Source organism: Aricia agestis, chromosome 15 (assembly GCF_905147365.1).
Source record: "Aricia agestis chromosome 15, ilAriAges1.1, whole genome shotgun sequence".
Lineage (NCBI taxonomy): Eukaryota > Metazoa > Arthropoda > Insecta > Lepidoptera > Lycaenidae > Aricia > Aricia agestis.
In genome coordinates, this window is record NC_056420.1 from 14216793 (window position 1) to 14231905 (window position 15113).

The following is a 15113-nucleotide window of genomic DNA, read 5'->3' on the forward strand; positions in this document are numbered from 1 at the left end:
AATTATGAAACATGAACCACTCTATTTCACTTTATCTATTCCAATTTCAAACTATAAAATAGTTTACTTAGATATTTTTAGAAATTGATCGTAAGCTATGAAAATACTGAAAATTCTGGTGCAAAAATTTCTTATTTGTTGCGTACCCCTTCCGACAGGTGAAGATTTTCATTGTACATACTAGCTAGATTTTTTTATAACGAGCAAGTTCGGCTACAAGTTTTAGATGTGTAGCGTATTTCTTTGTATTTAATTAACATTTTCTCTACTTATTTACGTAACATTAAAATTTACACAGAGACAAATACATTAGTAAGGATAGAGTTCTGAAAAGTAAGGCCAATGAAACAAAACTATGCCTCACTTTGAAAGCGAGCTATCGCTGTGTACGTTGTGTCTACGTATGTATATGCGTAACATGCACACAAACGTAAAACATCTTGGTGTGCGTTGTATCTATGTAAAACGCATACGTACGTAGAATATTACTGCACCAGCTCTATCTTTACTTTTTCGTCCAGATATAAAGCCTATAATATCTTGAGTAGATATGTTATAATACCTGCATAATACCTCTAGCCAGACGTAACTGAGATTCGAAGCCAAAGAAAGGCTTACCGCGTTGCGACCACGCGTTAAAGCCTACACATACACACATTAGCACTTTACACATGAAAGGTAAAGTTACCTGTAGATTACATTTACACCTACAGCGTAATGGAAGCGGGTTATAGGATTTAAATTCATTATTTTTGGTAATACAGCTACACGACTTTAAATTTTAAGCACTTCATTTATACCTGGATAAGGAATAGTTCACCTGTGCGCAGTAGATACTAGGCATGTGTGCGTTTGGGGTGGGTTTCATCGTTCCCACAACTTAGCCTTAAGCGTGGAGTAAAGCACCATGGGCCTTTAGTGGAGAGATGCTACGTCTTGGGGAGTCTTACATACCCCAGATGTCACCAATCCACCGGAAATTCGTAAAGCATTTCCCCGTGGAGATTTTTTTTCGCCAAGAAAATGCCGTTCCGCATGCCGCGGAGAATGTTGCACCCTACCGCGGATATGTGGGACCCGCTGCGTCTTAAGCTGGTAGTAACGCAGCATCTACCCACATTGGCGATGCTACTCCACAACAACCATTGGCGGAGCCACGGGAGCCATTATATTACATCCTCGAGGCAGACTATTATAGCAGGCTCGTCTTGATACTTACCCACGCCGCGGTCAGCACCATCTAAAGGCCGGCAACGCACCTGCAGCTCTTCTAATGTTGCGAGTGTCCATGGGCGACGGTAGTTGCTTTCCACCAGGTGACCGTTTGCTCGTTGCCCGCTTATTTTATAAAAATAACATCTAAAGGCTGTGGACAAAGTTGAACTATCTTATTCTATACCTAGTATTAAATCCTAATTCCTTGTACTTAATACCTAATTCTTTATACTGGCTATTTTGTGATAATAATAATATTATTATGTAATAGATAAATAACAAACCTAGTTTTAAGATAACCCTAATTTTCTTCGACTAAACCCTACAAATCATTAGCTTGCATTTCGAGACTAGTAGTAATTTTCTACTCATCCAAGTAGTTAATTATTATTTTACTTACATATATTATGCGCGGTTTCTGATTTTTTGACAAGAGTTTATCTATTCATACGTGGTTCTGATTGGCTGATGTCAAAATGCCTGGAAAAAGCCGGCAACGCATCTGCAACTATTCTGATGTTGCGAGTGTCCATGGGCGACGGTAGTCGCTTTCTGTAAGGTGACCCGTTTGCTCGTTTGCCCCCAATAATTAAAAAGTGGCCCAACGTTGACTCTGTTGAATAGGTAAACTGTCAGAAAATCTCAAAACCAGAACTAGCTGCCCTTTCTCTCCTACATAAAATTTTGACTACAGTAATACTTAAGTATATTAGATAGTGGAATAAATAAGACCATAAAAACGTAGATAGAAAATGTAGAATTGTATGTCATTTATAGAACGAAAGCGTTTGCACAGTTGTATGGCAATTATGACACCATATTAGCTATTACAACGTAGACAGACATAGGAATAAAAAGTTCTACGGCTCTGAAATTTTTAGACTCAAGAAAGATACCTATCCCTCAAAGTACTAACACAAGCAAAGTGTCCACAAAATTATTCATACTGATTGTACTATAAGAGAAGTTTATTCTTTAGGCATTTAACAGACCTACGTCAGTTGGTCACATTATGTCAAATCCAGCCGACTATTCACTATTCACGACTTTGGGTCCATTCAGACCGCAACGCGACGAGGCGAGGCAAGGCGCGGCGCGGCATTTTGTACGGATTTAATAAGAATACTTTTATTTACAGATGGGTAATGGAAAAATTTCCGAAAGAAAAGAAAAGAAAAAAGGAAAAATTTCCAATATATTTTTCCAATTTTTCAAATATTTTTCCAAATTGAAATGTCAACCAAGATTAGAAAATAAAACAAGATAACTACGGGATAACATTTTAAGGCTTTTATTTACTCTTTTTCTTGAAAACTTCTATGATTTGATGCATAAGCCGACCTTTAGACGATCAAATTCAATTGTATTGTGCAATATCACGCTTCAATTTTATTGAACAGTTTATTTGACAATTATTAGATTGAAGGCGCGCGATGTTCAATATCAACCCTAGGTCAATAATGTTATGGTGTATGGCCACCATTACGCAATATGATATGGCGCAATAAAATTGCTCGTCTAGTAGAGTAGGGGCCGCTAATATTATAGCGTTCATTACCGGTATTACTACAGTCGCGTTAGATTTTTTCTAAAATTAATAATAATAAAATATACAAAGTTTTTTTGCGCTTGTGTTTAAAAGTGGTCATAAATAGCTCAAATTCAAAAACTCTACCAAATCCGACGGGTGTGTTAGCCGCCATAAAATGATAAGATTGTTGAAAAGCTTGTAGATAATTAATTCTCTACAAGTTTGATTCTCAAGTCAAAGTATAATTTCGCCTGTATGACCTATACTTATCTCGATTATTATCAAAAGAAAAAAAATACAAAATCATTATCATTCGATTTCCTCCAACCTGCAAAGCTAGATCTCTCTCTAGGACTCTCTAGCCGCGATGCGCAAGGTGTTCCTGCGCATCGCGGCCCCCCGAGTAGCGGGGTGGTGTCGGGTCTGTAGATGATCGCTGGTTGAGTTGCGGTAGGTTCTATCGTACCCGCAACTCTGCCAGCGATGAGTGGAGCACCATGGGGTTTTAGTGGGTAGCAGGAGTCCCACAAACTCCGGCCGATATCCCCGATTTGCCGAGGATGCGTAAAGCATTTTCCCATGTTATAAAAAAGGGGATTTTGTTAGCTCCCATACAAAAAGCACTTGCCTATCTTTGCTTTATAACGGAACCCTTCGTGGGCGAGTCCGACTCGCACTTGGCCAGTTTTTAATAATAATAACAATTATTATTGTTATAGGGTCTAATCCATGATCAGAAATATCTAGTTTTATAATCGTTTGGGTCCCGGACTCCCGGATTATTTACCACTAGCTATTTGACCGAGCTTTGCTCGGTATTCGATAAAACACGAATAAAATTACATTTTCTAAAAATGATTCCTAGCTAGATCGATTTATCGCCCCCGAAACCCCCTAAATACTAAATATCATGAAAATCGTTGGAGCCGATTCCGAGATTCCAATTATATGTAAGTATACAAGAATTGCTCGTTTAAAGATATAAGATAGAAGGCGTAGAAAAAATCATTATAATCAAATTTGTTTAATTATTTGCCCTAAATTTGATTTTAATTATTGAGATACAGGCGAAATTATACTTTGACTTGTTTTTTGCAGTTATTTCCCTAAATACTGATTTTACAATGAAAATTATAAGGACTAAAGTTGTAGAAAATCAAATTTGCGACAGCTTTAATCCTTACCATTTTCGTAAAAATAAAAATAAAGGAGATATTATGGCTAAAAAATGATATTGTTTTTTTTAAACAACAAAACAACAACTAAAGTCATTCAAGCCTTTGAATTTCAACTTAATATGAACCATATTTGATATTTCATTTCATTTTTTACTATTTACTATTTCATTTAAACTAATAATTTCAATAAAAAATATTTTTCCATTATTTTTCCAATTTTTCAATTTTTCAGAAAAATAAATTGAAAAATTTCCGAGCTTTGAAATTTTTCGGAAAATTACCCATCACTACTTTTATTAAAGTATTCTTATTTTAGATTGTATTAAAGTAATCTCTCGATTTGACAGATTTCAATTGCGTGAGACGTCTTGCGAATCTGTCAAATCCATATATAGAAATGCATCTACGCGTCGCGTTGCGGTCTGAATCAACCATAGACATAATATATACGATTATATTATGTCTATGGAATCAACCCCATTGGATTGACATTACCCGGCCAAATGACAAAGGTCTGCCAACTGCCTAAGAATCAACTTCTCTGGTTGTACATAAATTACATTATTCTTCGTGTCTTTCACATTATCCAATTAGTTTGGCCACGATACCAATTGAAAACGATCGTATGTACCTACTTTAATGCGACCACTCCATGTTGGCCCATGAATCATGATGGACAAATATGGACGATCACAAACCTAGAGATAAAAATATATTGTCTTTCTCGACACTGATTGCGCATAGAGTAGAGCGCTATCTTCATTCTTATCTTTTTTCCTTTTATCCAATATAAAAAATGCAAAAAGCGCTATGTTTTTTCAAAAGCCCAGTGTTTGCCGTTTTCCCATCACCAAGGACAGTGCCGAATTTATATTTTTTATTATGAGAGCAGGCATTTCCGCCGCCTCATGTACCTACGAAATCTCTAGGACCGCTATGGACGCCGCCGCGCCTTAGGCCGTGGCCTATAACGGCCTATTTATAAATCCGGGCCTGACTAAGTGCCAACGTGGAGAAGAGCCATAATGTGTTAACTGTATAAATTTTGGACCAATTTTATGTAACCAAACATTTATTTGGTGTTGTGTGTAGGTATAATTAGTTAACGAGTATGCCGTGCTCGCGTGTTAGAAACCACGGTTTGGTATTGACCGAACATCGTAGGAAACAATTTTGCAATTTTAAAGGCTCACGCCATAGTATTAGAGTAGTTAACATTAGTAACATGGGAATTATAGAATTATAGCATTCAAATAACTAAAAAATCATTACTTATCAAAAAATTAACAATATCGATCCGTATAGAAAAGGCCGCGCCAAAATCGGGCCTGCAGGACAACTGCAGTCTGCAAGTGCAACACATAGACAAAAAGTGAAAACATCGAAATTATACCTAACATTTTAAAATGTAAGGCCCAGGCAATAATGTTGAAAAGGGAAACACAGAATTTGACTTCAACTTAGCCTGATAAATAAGACTTTCCCGAACTTTACTTAGTTATTTCCTTACTTACATACTTAGACCAATCTTAATCCCTTCCTATTGTAAATAAATTCATTTCAATGTAAATTATAAGAAAGTAGATTTTAATATTTGCTTAAAAACATTTCACGTAGGTAGGCTTTCAAAATTGTAGAGTTTAACATTAACATCCATAGTCGGCCTTTCATAATTTTGTGGGTTTTTTTCTTACTAAAAGTAGTGATCAGAATCTATTATTTAAATGCAGTATCAATGTCAATCAAATTTAGTATACAAAATATAACTACTTACTTCCTTTTCTGAAGTAGGTTCAAAGGGTCAACCTAGTTCAACGACCGAGCACACCTTCGTAGCCCCTAAAGAAAGAGGCCTATCCCCACTTTCACAAGTGTCCCTTAGGGTTTACAAAAGGGAGTGTGGAAAACTTTGTCTAGATACAAAGTTCTCAAACTTTTTTGCTGACGGAACTCGTGTGAAATGTAATTTATAACGGACCCTAAAAAAAGGATGTTTTGCCTTTGAACGAATCCTCTCTATGCTGATGTTTGATTATATTTCTATAAAAACCATTTAGGTACGTGTGAGTGGTCTCAGCCGAGCACACTTTGAAAATAGCTGATCTGACAAGCCTCATCTAGCATTTAATCCAAGACCGTCCTAGACAAATTAGATTACTAAATAGTTAAGATTTTGTCTTTATCTGATACGTTAGAAAGATCGCTCAACAGATAAAAACAAAACATTGTCTAGGTCTCATAGGCAGATCATAGAAGTAATTATTAAGTCTATAATAGATAGTTACTGTGTTTTAATCTCAGACCAAATAAAAGTCAAGACAGATCCCTGCGAACAACAAAGTGAAGCCTATCAAAGTACGCCATTTGTGCACACGCTTACGCAGGGCACCTGTAAGGGCTACTGGCGCCTGTGTGCAAGAAAAGGATTTTAGCGCCCCTTTAGGAAAATGTTTAGAGTCCATAATTTTGGCGCCCCTAAAGATGGCGATTTGGCGCCCCTAGAGGATGGCGCCCGTGTGCATTGCACACACTGCACATATGGTAGCGGGGCCCTGCGCTTACGCGCATATTCGCAAAACGAAAGTACGCCAATTGTGCACACGCTTACGCCCATATGCGCAAAACGAAAGTACGCCAGTTTTCGTCAGTAGCTAGCGCGACTCGTGAGAGCACGCGTTTAGAAAATAATATTTAACTGCTTGAAAATGCCGAGCTCTGTCGTGAAAGGGTGTAAAAATAATTCATCTTTTTATTTGGTCTGAGGGTTTAATAAGATTTTCTTACAATAAGAATTCTTTTCCTAACCTAACCTAACCTTACCTTTAACCTTACCTTTTTCTAGGTAGTACAGCATCGATGTCATGATAAATTCTAGATCTACAAAGTGCCATTTGATTGACCTACCCGTAAAGACTAAGTGATATCTTATGATACAAACTTCAATACACCTATAATAGAATAAGGTATGACTAGACATGAAGTAATTTAAAATTAATCGATGTCACTAGATAAGAATCTTTGCAGTTTATTGGCTATAAAACACTTTATTTATTAATGACCATATTTCGACCTTATTTTCTTACTAATAAAGTTCAAAAGGCACACCACAGGTGCCTGCGATACTTTGAGTGCATGATAGCACCCTACTAAAAACGAACTGTGTACCTACACTGGATACCAATTTGAGTTTCAACTTTCACTAGAGTCTAGATCTTTCTAGAATTACAATGTGTATTTTTGGCTTAGACTTATTTTATTCCCTACAATCTACAATTATTATTTATCGAAATCTCAAATTATTAGGTTGATTATTATTAGGGTGTTCATTATTAATTTAATATTTAATACACAAATTCCAATATACCTAATACCTATGCCTTAATACATATTTGGATATAATATAATAGAAAATTGTCTCCTTTTAAATCTACTCACTTTACAACTAGGAAATAATTCTGAATTCTGATGTATTCTAGCTTACAAGATCCAACTGTAAATTAAATTTCACATACTGCTAGCGCCATCTATGTTTTACAAACGCCAAACAAATTGTTTAAATTATTTTTATTTTTACATGTTTTAAGTTATGGTAAACTTACAATAAAATAAGGTACTATATCATGATATAGTACCTTATTTTATTGTTAGTTGTAATGAACAGACATAATATTATTGTATAAAGTTGAATGCTGTAAGCATAATTTAATACACAGGAATAAGTTGAGTTAACCCAATGATAAATATTATTTTATAACTATCTAATCTGATTAATAGTTAATTATTGTAAATAACAATTGCAGAATAATTTTATTTAAATAAAATATATTTGAAGTATTTACTGCTTTCTTTTTTCTTACCTTCCTATTCTTATATAATTTTACTAGCGACCCACCCCGGCTTCGCACGGGTATAAAATATATTATAGCCACTGAAAAAATGTTTAAAATTGATAGCCTATGATCCTTCACATGGTCTACTTCTTATCTGTGCCAAATAACATAAAAATTGCTCCAGCAGTTCGCGAGATAAGCCCTTTCAAATAATTTCCCCCGTTTTTTCCACATTCTCCTATTAGTCGTGATAAAATATAGCCTATAGCCTTCCTCGATAAATGGCTATCTAACACTGAAAGAATCATCAAAATCTGTTGCGTAGTTTTAAAGATTAAAGGGAACAAAGAGACATGAGGGGAAAAGAAGTGACTTTGTTTTATAATATGTATAAGATGTACCTAACTACAGACTAGAATCAAGATAATTTAAATACGGGCTTAATCAAAAAATGATATTTTGTTGTTTTTAAGTTCCCTGCTGTAGTTAAGCTTTGTTACCAAAACAAAATATGAAATTATTACAATAATCAGAAAATGCATTTCATGATATGAAACAACATTTAACAAATATACATATCTTTATTAATATAAAATTATATCACGTTTTTCACCACCTCAATCCCATCTCATGTAACTCCTTTTTGGCCGTGACTATCTCTTTTTGTAGTTCCTTAGCCGCCTCCTCACAATTGTTAAATGTTAGTACTCGGTATAAAACTACGAGTATTGCATACAGTCCAAACAGTAGCACAAATATAATAGGGGAATACAGAATAAGCTCCATATTCTTCTCAATAAAACTGTGTTTCACATAGCCTCCGATGAGGGAATACCAGACAGCAAAGATTGCGCTAGTAACAGAGATCCATTCGAGTAGCTTGGTCATTTTCTGAAAATAAAGTTTAAAGATGTTATGACAAGCAATTAGTTTATGTGAGTAAATGACATTAATATGAGACATCATGCGGTAAGTAAAGTTTATTGGTGTGGTGATTCATTCCTATAGCAGCGTTTACTGCCAATATTTTGTTTATTGCTTACACGACTCCAAATTCACATCGTGAAATCAAAAATATTGTAGTTTACCTGCACTTTTGTTTACGTTTATGTTCAAAGTTTTATAACCAACACACTTGCTTATAATCAATGTTTTGGTGTAGCGAAGACAACGACGAGTTCCTTTATCATAAATTAATTATTCTTCGTCGACGTAAGTAGAAAATAATAATGTTTTTAATAATTTTCGTTTTTCAATTTTCTGATTCCTCAAAAGTCAAAACTCGAAAGCACAGATTACTAGTTTAAAATTGTAGACTCAAAAGTAATCAGAAACTGTCAAGTGTCAGGAATCAAAAATCAAAATGACACATGTGCTCCGTGAGTAATTTGTATTCTGTGCACATGTGACAATAAAGCATTGACTTTTTTATGAGGACGCGGCATAGGTAATGGTCTCCACCAAAACAAAATACTGTGGCCGGTCCGCCATTTTATGTCCGGTTCTCCGAGGTACATAAACTGTCAAAGTGTCGTATTAAAGGGATGTCGAAATTGAAAGAAAATATCAAAATGCAAGCAAGCACGAGTTAACTGCGAAGTTTAACGAACGACGCATGAGTTTCGGCGGGGCCGAAAGTTTCGGCTATATTTTGGCTGAGACCGAATCTAAGGCCGAAACTAGATTTTTTGGCCGAAACTGGCCGAAACCGAAACCGAAAGTTCGGTCGGTCACTAGTTAAAAATAATTGTCATAAAAAATGCTCCCAAAAATATCAGTAATGGGAACCGGCGGTAAGTAAACTGCCGGCAGCCGAGATATAAAACAATATTATAATGATATTTTATGATATGTATTTAATTTAAGAATTTTCAACGTTTACTTTCAATGCAGCAATGTAAGGGCTGATGTAATAAATAAGTAACTTTATAATTTGTTATGTGTATATTATTTACCCCTATAAGAACCTCATGTCATAAGTCATAACGTCATATCCGACGAATGACGATTGAAAAATCATTCCAAACGAAAATGTGTATCTACTTTTCAATCGTCACCTTTTTTGCCAATTAAAATTTATGATACCTAATTTGAAATACAAAATCTGTCAAATTTGCTTATTTATTTCTTAAAGAAACTCCGGTAAAATAACTCGAACGGACTAAACTATCGATAGCAAAATACTATACTATCGATAGTAAAATATACATCACTAGCACACGCACACATTGACAGATCAAAAATGGTCACGCATTTTCGGGTTGTCAGGTGGTCTATACGACAGTATATAATAAGTTTATGGTCTGGCCCCATGGAAAGTCCCTGAAGGACTTGTGTTACGGGTACCAGACAACGGAAATATATATAGGTAATACTTTTATACTATACATATATTTAAGATTTTTATTATATTATATATTTAATACACATCCATGACCCAGGAACTTTGAAAACTTTTTGTTCCGTTGGCGGGATTCGAACCCGCGACCCCCGGCTTGAGCTACCAACGGCCAACTCGCTCACCACTGAGCCACAGAGGAATGTGAAAGAGTGATGTGTTTTTGTATTTTTTTCCTAAAATTGTGTTAGATGGGTTTTTAATGTGTAATATTGGTAGGATATTAACCATCACATATTCGTTATCGTGTACAAGTGTAGGAAAGTGATGCAATATCCAGAAACGTGCTATTTTGTGTTCCCTCCAAAACTCCATCGAAAGTATAATAATCAGATGGTTTCAGTTCAGTTCAGTTCAGTTTCAGTAAAGCGTCTACCACTTTACTGAATCAACCGACTTGACTTCGTGTTGACTTTTACTTGGAATTTGACTAGACTTTAGACCTGACAAGTGACAATATAGAAAACGAGGCTGAAAATTGTATTTTAGAATATTGTTTTCCAGCCATATTTATACTCATAGACTTAATATATACTGGTATATATTAAGTCTATGTTTATACTCGACCTTAGATAATATCTAAGGTCGAGTATAAACATTATGGCACTTCGGCTATATAACCATATTATGGTTATATAGCCGAAGTGCCATAATAAGAAAAGAAAAAAAAGAATGTCACGGAACGTCAATTGACATTTAAATGACAGCGATCTTTTTTTTTCATATAATGGCACTTCGGCTATAACCATGGCCAGTGTCGAGTATAATATTATGGCGGGAAAACAATATTTTATAAATTTTTTTTAAATTATCGTCAGGTCAGTCAGGTCCAAAGTCTAGTCAAAGTCTAAGTATAAAGTCAATACAGTCAAGAAGTCAAGTCGGTCGATTTAGTAAAGGGGTAGGACGCTTTACTGAAACTTTTTGATGGAGTTTTGGAGGGAACACAAAAGAGCAAGTTTCTGGTTACTACATCACTTTCCCACACTTGTGCACGATAACGAATATTTAATGGTTAATATCCTACCAATATTACCTACACATTAAAAACCCAGATAACACAATTTTAGGAAAATAATATAAAAACCATAATAAAAACACAACATCACTCTTTCACATTTTCCCAAAAACTCCGACAGCGATCTTGGCGAACTGTAATGTGTCAAGCTTTGTTTTCTTTCCACTTTTCATCGAAAAACGAGCAAAGTTCATACATTTATACTAACAGAATTTAAATTGTAAGGTGTATGTATAGGACTAACCCTTAGAGTATACATTAGCAATCTATAGAGCGCGCGCATCGCTCGTTCCCCGTTGTGCCGATCGTAAGCAGAAGTTCTATAGATACTTGTCAAACGTATAACGCAAGTCTAGTGATGTTCCATGCGCCATCGTAAGATGCATATAGGAAAATATGTTCACACTCGTGCTTACAGTTCATACCTTGTTAGAAGCACACTATAGCTTGCTATAATGTATACTCTATGGACTAACCCTAAATGTTTGTGTTTGTTTTAGATTTTTCAACAGACACCGTACGCGTCTCATCATACCGTAACCTTGTTTCTTCATAAAGCCATCTCATAAAGTAAAGTCTTTGCCAAAACACTCTGATACTGGCGACACACAAAGGAGCCATTAACATATACTAGTAATCTGTGGCCATTAATAAAAAAGAAGAAGAAGAAGAAAACGAGCAAATTCGCAAAAGAGAATACCTTAGAAACATATTTTATAATTATTTGGCGTTGAAAATATTCTCGCAAACACCCAGGACAAATCCATGTGGCATAGTTCCTTTCACATTTTTTGTGCTATATCTACAACAATCGGATTACAGAATAAAAGATTAACAAAAACTGCCGTTCAACACTCATTATTAGTTTTGTTTAATATTCAAATAGAATATAACAGGGGTTACAATGAACGAAATAGACGATAAATTCTATTACGTGTATAGTTCTTCTTTAGACCATAAGGTCCAGATAAAAATGTAAGCATTCTTCATTATTCTTTTGTTAATACAATACAGTTAAAGTTTACAAATATAGAAAATCATAGCATTTATCCTATGCCAAGCTCATCAAATATATAATATGCGACGCAGAAACGGAATATGCACTAAGTTTTATTGTCTCACATAATGTAGTGACATTTTTTAAAAGGGTTGACGAGCAACTGGTTCTCCTAGATTCTAGGGCAATCAATCATATTATACCAATGATACCAACCAATATCAATTTCTAGGGCCTGGAAATTGATAAAGTTGTACTTACTATCTGTGGAAATCACTAAGCTGCATTGGAACATCAATTAGAGTGAAATAATTCAAATTATATTTTACAGCGGGACTCTTGAGGGTCAACGTGCAAAGCCAGAGTATGACAAGCTTCTCGAAGACCCCATGCTCAAATTCTCAGGGCTGTACCAGGAGGAATGTGCTGATCTGTATGTGACATGTCAGATACTCTGTGATGGAGAGCCTCTAGCGTTGCCTGTAATGACCTCGTATAAGTCATTCACTACTAGATGGAAGTAAGTTGAGTAGATTGGATCTTATCGCAGTGTGGAAAAGTGTTTTCCGTTTAGATCAGGGGGTTCCCAAACTTTTTTCGTGTACTGCCCACTTTGAGAACCAATTATGTTTTAGCTCATCTGGTCATCTGGATGCATTTTAAATTGAAACAATGGGGATTGTATTGTTTGTATTGTTTGTTTCACTTTAAAATGCATTTGTATTGTTTCAATTTAAAATGCATCTAGATGAAATAGATCACCCCCCAAGCCTCTATACAACCTTTAGACTTTCAGCGTTTTAGATCCATTCAACCAAAACAGCCTTGTCAATTAACAGAAAAATACAGGACTAAAATAATGCATATATAACTGTTAAATATACCTTTTCTAACATATTATACTTAATGCAAATTCAGCAAGATGGATTAGTCTGTTCTGATGTAATCTGCATTTATTAGGGTTCCGTAGGCAAATGGCAAAAATGGAACCCTTATAGATTCGTCATGTCTGTCTGTCTGTCCGTCTGTCCGTCTGTCCGTCTGTCCGTCCGTCTGTCTGTCTGTCTGTCCATCCGTCCGTATGTCACAGCCACTTTTCTCTGAAACTATAAGATCTATAATATTGAAACTTGGTAAGTAGATCTAGTCTGTGAACTGCATTAAGATTTTGATACAAAACTGGAAAAATTATAAAAAATTTTAGGGGTCCCCATAGGTACAACTGAAACAAAAAAAAATTTTTCATCTAACCTATGCATGTGGGGTATCTATGAATAGGTCTTCAAAAATCATATTAAGGTTTCTAATATCAAATGATATTTCTAACCTGAATAGTTTGTGAGAGAGACTCTTCCAAAGTGGTAAAATGTGTGTGTCCCCCCTCTAACTTCTAAAGTAGGGGCATGATAATTCTAAAAAAATATATGATGTACATTACTATAAAAACTACCAACGAAAATTAGTTTGAACGTGATCTAGCAAGTAGTTTTTTTTATACGTCATAAATGGATATTAAATCAACTGAAATATAAAAATAAATCAAAAATCTTTTGGTTACATAGAAATAAACCTTATTGCTGCTGCGGAACCCTTCATCGGCGAGTCAAACTCGCACTTGGCCGCTTTTTTAACAGACTTCCAAAAAGGAGAAGGTTACTCAATTCGACCGTATATATGTTCTTTTTCTATGTTTGTTCGCAGATATCTCCGCCGTTTGTGGACCGATTTTCAAAATTCTTTTGTTGTTGTATAGGATACAGCCGTGATTTGGTACCATGGTCACCAAAGTGGTGATCTGATAATGCAATCCATGAGGAATCGAGAGGACTCCTTGAAATTTTTAAGGAAACATCTAGTGATTTTAACTTTTTCTGAAAGATTATGAGCATACGCTTCCAAAAAGTAACATTTTGCACTAGTGTATACCCTGGTTCCAAAGGTGCTGTACAGAACTCTTGAATCCTTATAGATACAAGTTCGGGGGGTTCGGCGTTGTTTTAAAAACGGGAAGCATATACTGCAATGCAAATTACTTTCATCATCATCATCGTCATCATCATCATCATCATCAACAGTACTTTACTAAGTTATTTATTAAAAGTGAATATTATAACGAAATTATTGTAACCTCAACTAAACATACAGATTTCGAGTATCATTTGATTAATATGCGGGGGGCTTTGCCCCCACCCCCTACCTGGGGGGGGGGGCGCAACCGCAAACCCCCCTCCTGTAAATGCTGTCGCGACATTAGTGTTGACCTTGCCCCCGGCCCTTATTTAGTGTTGAATTTTAATTCTCCTTTCTAGGAGGAACAAACTAAATTATATATAGAATATTTTATTTTAACATAAACTAAACATTCACTTTTTGAGTGTCATTTAATTACTTCGCTTCGCCCCAGGCTAAACTTCAGTTCAGCCTCCTAAAATTTCTGCGAGTCTTGACATAGCTATAACTTACGTCAGCTGGTACCAACTTCAAAGTGATAAAGATTGAGTAAAGATATAGTTGAGGCTTAGGCCAATCCTATAAAGGGCACTTAAATAGAGTAAGAATTATTATTTCATACTTTTTAGAGGCAGTTTACTATGGAAGTCGGTTTAAATTTTTTGTTTAAAAATAATTATTAATAAGGCTGTTACTGAAAAAGTTATGACAATGGAAAAGCACTAAAAATGCAATTGCGAAAGTTTTAAAGCTATTTGGCCGAATAATATCATAAGACATTAATCCATACTAATATTATAAATTCGAAAGTGCGTCTGTCGGTCTGTTACCTCTTCACACCCTAACTGCTGAATTGATTTAGCTGTTATGTGGAATGAAGAGTCTTTGAGTCCCGAGAAAGGATATAGGATACTTTTCATCACCGATAAATGTATGGTTCACTTGCGCTAAGCAAATTTTAGCGCAACTGAAGCGAGTATTATTGTATCACTTTAG

The 15113-nt window shown here is 35.4% G+C and overlaps 1 protein-coding gene and 1 long non-coding RNA gene across 2 annotated transcripts in view; both read left to right on the forward strand.

Annotated features, from left to right (window-relative positions):
* The first annotated feature begins 623 nt into the window (after nucleotides 1-623).
* Nucleotides 624-6289, forward strand: LOC121734354. Its single transcript, XR_006036706.1, has 3 exons — nucleotides 624-634; nucleotides 5035-5040; nucleotides 6069-6289. It is a non-coding gene; the product is annotated as an uncharacterized LOC121734354 (long non-coding RNA).
* Nucleotides 6290-11854: 5565 nt separating this feature from the next.
* LOC121734350 (phosphatidylinositol 3-kinase catalytic subunit type 3) overlaps nucleotides 11855-15113 on the forward strand; it is a 46843-nt gene continuing 43584 nt past the window's right edge. The window contains exons 1-2 of the mRNA XM_042124884.1: nucleotides 11855-12145; nucleotides 12499-12687. Coding sequence (XP_041980818.1) covers nucleotides 12075-12145; nucleotides 12499-12687 — 260 coding nt within the window. The 5' untranslated portion in view covers nucleotides 11855-12074. The remainder of the gene's footprint in view (nucleotides 12146-12498; nucleotides 12688-15113) is intronic.